Raw genomic sequence first — 9,232 nt, 5'->3', positions numbered from 1 at the left:
ATGTTAAGTATTGAGCACCTTAGTGTCAGCTTCCAGTCAGTGTATGAGGAGTAGGCCTAGTAGTGATCAGTCTGATCAATGTGGCACTGTCATGCAGTAGCCTATGGGGCTCAGTTGTCTACTGACTGAGCACATAATTGCCGATATGCATAGTTGATATTGCACAATAGTGTACATAACTAAGTAGCTGCAGGGAGGTATCTACCTCCATACATTGTTTTGGTATAATGAGTGTTGGTGTGCGGGCTCTGTAGGCGGCACAGGGTTAAACAGTAATAATGGGACAAGGGTTAGCAGGCTGCTTAACTCTGACTCATGGAGCACGTGTAGAAATAATGTGGTCAGGAGGAACACCCCTCTATAGCTCTCCTTGTCTCTCTCTCTCTCTCTCTTTCTGTTTGTATCTGTTGGTATGCTTTACTCTACCCCCATCTCTGTCTTTCTCTATTTTTCTCCAGTAGTCTAGTATACTGTATGTCTGGCTACTTTGATACTTTTCTTCTCTCTCTGGTCAGTCGATTGTGTCCGTGCCTTACCGATAGAGGGCGATATAAGCCCATCTAGTGCTAACAGGCTCGTCCAACCTGTGGCGTAGCGCAGCGGTTCAAAACCTTTTCAGGCCATGACCCTGAAAACTCCCCAGTTCATATTTGAACTGGGGAGTGGGGACCCCGGACCCCCCAAAATAATCCTATTTGAACTGGGGACCCCCCACCCTGACAAGCACTTGGAATTGTAGGAGTTGAGGCGTTATATTTTTGTTTGACTCGGTTCCACAGATAAATATTATGAAATATGTTTTGCCTCTTTCTAATAGAATTTGACAACTTGACCAATGTTTGACCAGTTTTTTTTGTCGATTACTTTTGATGCAGTTATGGTCTTTTCCCCTAAAAAGGTCTTAAAAGTCCTTAAATTGTCACTTCACTGTCACCTGGGGACCCCCCAAAAAAATCATCTGGGGACCCCCCAGAAATCATGTGGGGATCCCCCTGGGAGTCCCGATCCACAGGTTGAGAACCGCTGGCGTAGTGTTCCTCTTCTTAGCATGTGTGCAGTCAGTGCTCAGTGGGCATTGGCAGTGCGTGCTTTAAAAAGTTCACCAATCTCTACATGCACGCACACATGCACGCGCTCATGCATGCACGCGCATGTCTCTCTGCAAAATTGTGCAAATGAGCTCAATATGTGTTAAGATATTCAGCAAAGACACGCTCACTTCAGTTACGCTTATAGACCGGTTTAGAAGAACACATGCGAATAACTATTCCAGTTATCCTCGATTCAACATTCTACGCCTATTTTATAATATAAGGTATAATTTACGTGTATTGTAGGTTACATGCCCGCTGAATCTATCATGCATCTGTGCGTTCACCGCGGGGGTAGCCTACTTCTTTTCATTTTGTGTCGACAACACCGCTCACGACGCACGGAAGACAGCGGTGTTATCGTGCGTAAAAGCCCGCTAACGTTGTCCCGATAGGGCGCCGCGGGGAGCTGGTCTCAGCTGGAGAGAGACGGACCCCTGGTCGCTTCTTCTCAGCACCATGCAGTTATCAGGCTACCAGTATCTCTCAGCCAGGCAGGCAGACTCCCCCATACCCTGCTGGGACTGTCTGCCTGTCTGTGGTAGCCTAATTGGAAGTCAAAACGTCATCAAATCTGTAGTCATAAAGGAATAATCTGACTGAAATGCACCATTTGCATGCATTTATTCGGGATTGTTTTTTATTTATATGCATTTATTTATTTTTAAGTTTCCTGACATAGTAGGAAAAGGATAGTAGGAAATGATAGAGGTGAACCACTTTTTGTCAATGTGCATCCAGCAGATAGGATAGTAGTGATAATTGTCATTTTGATCACTTTTTAGTGACCAAAGTTCATTTGACAAGGGACTGAATAGCCCAATGTGTCCCCCTTCCACATTATCATCATGGGTTGCAGAATTATCTGTCTTACTGATGTCTTCCCCATTTCTGTTGTTGCCTTGGAACTAAACGTTTAAACGAAAAGGCTTCGTGATACTGATACAACAAGGACCTAAATCTTATCACCACTTGAATAATCTACACACACGGGTTACCCCCAAAAATGTCTACCTCCAGTGGTATTGGATTGGGTCTGAGTGGGACGTCCCCGCCCCCCTCTCTCCACCCCAGCCTCAGCCCTGAGGTATAAATACAGCTGAGCCTGTTTGACAGCTGAGAGCGTCCTATAGTCGCCACTTTAAAAACTTCCATTCAAAGCAACAACTCTCATTGAACTGAACACAGCAGCCCGTGTCTGTCAGGGATCAACTCATCTGACAAACCTGTTGCTTTTTTTGCCGCTATATTAACGGCCGAACAGAGACTGGAACCCGTGTTCCTTGTCATTTTGTAACTTGTGAAATATATATATATATATATATATTATTTTTTAACCGTGCCAGAGCGGCTTCGCCCCGGTATCGGCAGCAAAGCTGGATTCCCGGAGCTCCTCACCATGTCTGGCGGGTTTTAGATACTCCATGGAGCACGCCAACCTGTACGAGGTCGCTCCTCGGCCGATGCTCACCAGCCTGTCCGCAGCTCACAACAACAACAACCACCACCACCACAGCAACAACAACCAGCCCGGCTCACAGTACTGCTACAAGGACCCGGCGCTGGCCAACGACCTGGCCGACATCTGCGAGAACGAGAACTCCATCGACATCAGCGCCTACATCGACCCGGCCGCCTTCAACGACGAGTTCCTGGCCGACCTGTTCCACCACAGCGCCTCCAAGCAGGACAAGCTGAAGCTCATGAACGGAGAGTACGACTACAACTCGCACGGCGTCTCCTCCGGGGGTGTCGCGCCGCCGGGGAGCGCGCAGCAGCAGCAGCAGCAGCAGTACATGTCCAACGGCTACCTGGACTCGTCCAAACTCGAACCCATTTACGAGCAGAGCCCGTCGAGTCGTATCAGACCCGTGGCCATCAAGCAGGAGCCCCAGGACGAGCCGCCCACCTACCACCACCACCCGCAGCACCACCAGCAGCACCTACCGCACCTGCAGTACCAGATCGCGCACTGCGCCCAGACCACCATGCACCTCCAGCCGGGTCATCCCACCCCTCCGCCCACCCCGGTACCGAGTCCCCACCACCAGCAGCAGCAGCACCACCACGGGCTACCACCCGGCACGCCGGGCGGAGGAGCCTCCATGAAGATGATGGGCGGCGGCGGGGACCGTGGCGACCGAGGCGACCGAGAACGAGGGGGCAAGAAGAAGAACGTCGACAAGAACAGCAGCGAGTACCGCATGCGGAGGGAGAGGAACAACGTGGCGGTGAGGAAGAGCAGGGACAAGGCCAAGATGCGCAACGTGGAGACGCAGCACAAGGTGGTCGAGCTCGCCTCGGACAACGAGAGGCTCCGCAAGAGGGTGGAACACCTGACCCGCGAGCTGGACACGTTACGGGGCATCTTCAGACAGCTGCCCGATGGCTCCTTCAAGCCCATGGGCAACTGAACTGCTGGCAACTGAGCCACTGGACTTACTGGCTGTTGTAATCTAATACCGCTGGACTTTCTTCTGAAGCAGTGGTTCTCAAAGTGGATTCCAGGGACTCTCTGGGGTTCCTTTAGTTTAGGGGGGTCTAAATGTACCCTTACAAGTTTGTAACTCTGACAGTGTACAAATGGACACAAATTCTGAAGAAACAGACACTTGAACAGTGGGGACCCCTGGATCATTTACGGTTCGAATCTCATCATGTGACAGATTGTGAACCATGTTGACATGCGGAGGAAAGGCCAGGCAGCTGATGAGGTTCATACATGTGCCTTTTTAAAAAAGAAAAAAAAAGACTATAAGCTCGTTCCCCTCCGTCTCGGACCGTGGGCTCTCTCTGTGGTTTTTGTGCCTTTTTGTCTAAAGAGACTGCGTGCGTCGTCACGCAAAATAAAACAACACACACACACACACACACACACACACACACACACACACACACACACACACACACACACACACACACACACACACACACACACACACACACACACACACACACACACACACACACACACACAGATCTGAGTGCAGCTAAGGTAGGGCATGGTTGGTACTAGAATCACTAGTCTTAATTATGTGTTTTATTTTCTAAGTTACCATCTCGATATTCCTCTCCTGTGTTAGATTTTGCGCATTATGTCTTATAGAGCTATATAAAATGCAAAATGCACACTTGCTTGCCCCATATTCTATATGTTTATATATCTAATATTTATATAGTCTATATATATATATATATAGGCTATATATTTTTCTTTGCAAAGAAAAGAACGCATGAATATCTTGCCATTGTTTGTCCCCCAACATAAAAGTCCATATTCCGAGCTACAGTATACTGTTGTGTGTGTATGGTGTGTGTGCGTGCTTGCATTCACAGGTCGAGGTTTGTGTTGGACCGAACTATATGCCAAAGTAAACGCAGTGGTTCTCAACCTGTGGGTCGGGATCCCAAGGGGGTCCCCACATGATTGTTTGGCAGATGACAGTAAAGTGACAATTTAAAGACTTTTAAGACCTTTCTAATACCTAAAAAAAATAAAACTGGTCAAACATTGGCCAAATTCTCAAATAATATAAGAAAAATACCAAACTTGTGAAAATAGCCGATACAAGCTCACTGCCTCGCAATATGAAACCGAGTCAAACTAAAATGTAATGCCTCAACTCCTACAATTCTACAAGTGCTTGTCATGGGTGGGATGGGGGGCAGGGGTCCCCAGTTCAAATGTGATTATTTTGGGGGTCCGGGTCATGGCCTGAAAATAAGGTTGAGAACCACTGAAGTATAGGACTGGAATTTATACTGTGGTATACCTGCTTCATAAGCAGTTTATTGTATGCACTATTATGTCGTCAAAACGCGACCAAATGAAGCACATTGTATTTTTTAAAGAATTACCATGTGGGTACTGAATAAAAGAACGCCTCTCATTGTACGACGCTTTCTAGCTTTGTAGCCTATTTATGTGTAATAATGGATAAAAATGTGAAAAGGGTTCCTATGCAATGTTTTGCCATCCTGTGTTGATTTTCCTATTTTTAAGGCCTCTCTCTCTTTCTCTCTCTGACAGCAACACCGTATTCTCAGTGCCTTTTTGAATCAGTATAGTCTCCATCTGAACTCTTAATTCTTTCCTGCATTCTGAATTCATATAGAAAAAGATTTAAGATATAGCCTAAAACAGCAAGGAAAAATAAGCACTTTTTTTTACAAGCTATTATAGCCTACAGATGTGTTCAAACCACTTCTTAAATGTAAATGTAAAATGTATACACACACAGACACACACGCGCAAAACTGAATTATTATTATTATAATAAAAGAGCCCGTTTTATCTGAATGGTGTGTCATGAATTGAGTGTTTTATGTTAACGTGTCAATTTTGTCAAACATTGTTAATTTTTCATTTTCTATAGCGTTTCTACACATAGCATTTTAATGACAACAGATTCTTCCTTTTGCCAAAACAATGACGAATAGACGTGACTCAGTCAGTGTAGTGGATGTGACCTGAAAACTGACAGCTTCTGCAAGACCGTCCACAGTAATGACTGCGGTCGGTAGGAGGCGCTTCACAGCTACTGATAGCCTGGCCTTCAACACCAATTCATCTTCCTTAAAAAGTCAGTTAGTATTTAGAGTAGTGACTAATTGAGTTGACATCTTTGATGAAGTTAACATTTCTTGTATTTTTAGTGCAGCAGGCTACTTTTTAGGGCTTTCTTGACCAAAATAAATAAATTAATAGAAACATGAACGCTAGAATACATAATGCTGAGTTAAATAACAAGTGATTATCTTGTTATAAATCTAGTTTGAGAATTTTCCTTTATATAAATTTGATAAACTTTGAAACGGTAGAATTCTGTGGTGATTGGATATTCAATATGATCCGGATGTAATAGAATGTCTGCCTGCTAATAGAAAAACAAATAGATTGAGGGGAGGAGAAATGGATCTAAAGAAGAAGACAGAATAAATGAATGAGTAAATTAATATAATATAATAATCTGACTGATATGAGACACTTTCGATCCAAATAAATAATTGATCATCATTGTAATTGCAAATGCAACTTATGAGGTGTATTTAACCGCAGCATGCAGATAAATAGACTGGCAACGAAATTGATAGTCAGGTAGACAGATACCAAGTCAGCTGCTGCCCCACAGTGTTGTATCAGTTCTCTGTTCGACTCTCTCTGATTTTATTCATCTTTAAAGGGGAAATCCACCCATTTTCAATATTTAACTATGTCATTAATATAGCATAAAGGAGTTGTGTGGAAATAAGAAAAAATGTTAAAAAAAATTAACATTGCAAAAATTTTTAACATTGCAAAAAAATTAACATTGCAAATTACACCATGATGAGTCATCACAGTGTAATTTGCAATGTTAATTTTTTTGCAATGTTAAATTTTTTTGCAATGTTAATTTTTTTTTTAATTTTTTCTTATTTCCACACAACTCCTTTATGCTATATTAATGACATAGTTAAATATTGAAAATGGGTGGATTTCCCCTTTAAGTGCTTGTGACAACTTTGCTAACAAGCCTTTTCTCTAAATGGTATGATGGATAACATTTTACATGCAAGTCATTTATCTGACAATCCTAATCCAGAGACTTGCCAATAAGTGAGCAGGTGGACTTGACTATTTTGCTCACAGACATTTGGACATGACAACACGGCTGTTTAGCGATACTTCTGCTCTTATGTGAATCAAACCCACAGCCGTTCGGTTACAGAGAAGTCTCAGCCACTAAAACCATAAACAGATGTATTCTTATTAGTTGCAATCTGGTCGTATTGGGGAGCTGGGAGTTGCGCGGCTCCTATTGTCCAACGGTAGAAAAGCGTGGTCAGACTGGGCAGCTCCCAGTGGCCAACAGTAGAAGACAGTGGATGTACTATGATTCCCTGGATAAATGAAGGTTAAATATGAGTCCTACCAGAGGACAGCAGACAGCTGTTGTGTGTCTGTTGGACCAGATGTTGGCCCTCGTCCAATTACTGTTGTCTTTCGTTTTTCACATGATCAACCTCTCTCTCTACAGCACTGCTGTTACCAGGATCCTGCTGAGATTACACTGGGCGCGCATGCACACACACACACACACACACACACACACACACACACACACACACACACACACACACACACACACACACACACAAACATAAAGTGTATATTTATATGCATTTTTGTGCGTGCGTGCATGTGTGTGTCCATGCATGCGTGTGTGACCGTGTCCAGTGTAATCTCAGAAGGATCCTGGTGCATGCATGCATGCATGCATGCATGCATGCGTGCGTGCGTGTGTGAACGTGTTCACACGCCTACATCTGAGTGCATATTATGAGCTCATAAACATTTCTGCATTTGTGCGTGTGTGTGCGCACGCACATTGTCATGCCGACTTCTGAGTGCATATGAGCTCATAAACATTTGAGTGTGTGTGTGCGTGACCTTGGCTCAGCCTCACACCCCTCCAGGGGAGTAGAGAAGGGCCTCTTTCCTCTCCTCTCGGCCAGCGGTGTGCTACGCCAATGTTCTTCCCCCCTGTCCAGCCCTCCAGTGGTTCCCTGTTAACAGAAACCAGGTTGAGTTCTGACCCGCTCTGGGATCAGAGCACTGACCCAACAGGTGAAGACAGCTTCAGTCTGAGCCAAACTGGCAACCCGCTCCTCTTAGGGATCCATTCATACGCACACAGCACCGCACATGCGTTGACCCAGCTACTTTCATTGTTTCATTTGCCAGCTGGCATTTTTGAATGGAATAGGCCATCCAAATGATGGTTGGTAAAGTAGACTAATGTAGGGCTGGGCAATATATCCATATTATATCGATACTGTGATGTGAGACTAGATATTGTCTGAAATGTTCAATATTGTAGGCTAATATGGCACAAGTGTTGTCCTTTTCTGGTTCTAATCACTTAAAACCTTATTTTATGCTTTCAAAATGTTTTTAAACTTCCCAAAGTAGCACAAATAGCCGATCTACAAGCTCACAACGCAGTGCTTCGCAACATGTGAGGTTGTAGATCTACTATTTTTGAATAGCTGAAAAATAAAGCAGGGCTTAAGTGTTTAAACTGTATCACCGTCACAATATTAATATCGAGATTTAGATTTTGTCCATATCTCCCATTTTGTCCATATTGTAGGCTTACCATCCAAATAGAATAGAATTGAATAGGACATCTAAATGATGTTTGGTTATCAGTCAAGTTGGTAGAGTAGACTGCCTGGTGTCTTGCGGTCACTTAAGCTTCTGATCTCACCAGCTGCCGTATCCAACTGTAGCCATAAGTGATTTTCCCTTTCTATGTTTTAATATGATACAACTGTGTGTTGAATGCTGAAACTTGATGATAGCTGTGCAAAGAAGTTAACGAAGCATGCACATCCGAACGATAAAATCCCAGGTGTTGGACAGAAGAACATAGTAAATTATAACTGCCCGCGCAGCAATTGTCGGGGGCCGGTCAGTTGGAAGTGGAAAAGGGAGGAAAACGGGGAAAGATGGAAAATAGCAAGAGGAAGACAAATGAGAAATACAGGAGGGTTGATAAGCAGATCTCTCTGGATCAAGACGTTCATTAAACCATTAAAGTCCCCTTCTCTACTGCTTGTTACAGTACCAACAACTGCGTTGTCAAGGACAAATAAGACTGGGAAATGCTAATACCCCCCCACAGACCCACCATCACCATCACTATCACCCCAGCCCATTGGGCTGGGGTGATAGTGATATTGCATACTGACTTGTTATGAACTTTCAAAGTTTTACATTTTAGACAGTTGCTGTAACACCACGATTAGGACTATTGGCCCACAAAGCCAGTTCCCAGTTGAGGAAGTTTGGCATCGGACTGAACCTGTTAGCTAAGTTTTGTTAATTTTAGACAAAGATTTTGACAAAGATTGATTGCTTCATAAGTGAGAAAACGGATGTTTAAAGACTTTATTTGCATTGGCTGCAATTGGTTACATGAGGATATAATTGAAATTGCTGTCAAATATTCAGTTTTTGAGATACAATTCTACAATTCACCGCAATACATCTATCATGATATGACAGAATCATACATTGGACATATTGGAACTATAACATTTGAGCTATATTTAGCGAGAATTTGCTGTTCATGGTTAAATTACTATTTACAGTA

At 43.8% G+C, this 9,232-nt stretch overlaps 1 protein-coding gene across 1 annotated transcript; it reads left to right on the top strand.

The window, feature by feature from the left end:
- Nucleotides 1–2,203: 2,203 nt before the first annotated feature.
- cebpa (CCAAT enhancer binding protein alpha) lies at nt 2,204–5,391 on the top strand. Its single transcript, XM_080438505.1, has one exon. The coding sequence runs from the start codon at nt 2,516–2,518 to the stop codon at nt 3,503–3,505; it is 990 nt and encodes a 329-aa protein (XP_080294631.1). The 5' UTR covers nt 2,204–2,515; the 3' UTR covers nt 3,506–5,391.
- The last annotated feature ends 3,841 nt before the right edge of the window (nt 5,392–9,232 follow it).

Source organism: Gymnoscopelus braueri (assembly GCF_963280865.1).
Source record: "Gymnoscopelus braueri genome assembly, chromosome: 1".
In the NCBI taxonomy this organism is placed as follows: domain Eukaryota; kingdom Metazoa; phylum Chordata; class Actinopteri; order Myctophiformes; family Myctophidae; genus Gymnoscopelus; species Gymnoscopelus braueri.
The sequence above is the reverse complement of the archived record's forward strand: the minus strand, read 5'-3'. Positions and strand labels throughout refer to the sequence as shown.

What these genes read in the sequence shown, in the direction of transcription:
- cebpa (XM_080438505.1), top strand. Translation starts at nt 2,516, where the DNA reads ATGGAGCACGCCAACCTGTACGAGGTCGCTCCTCGGCCGATGCTCACC.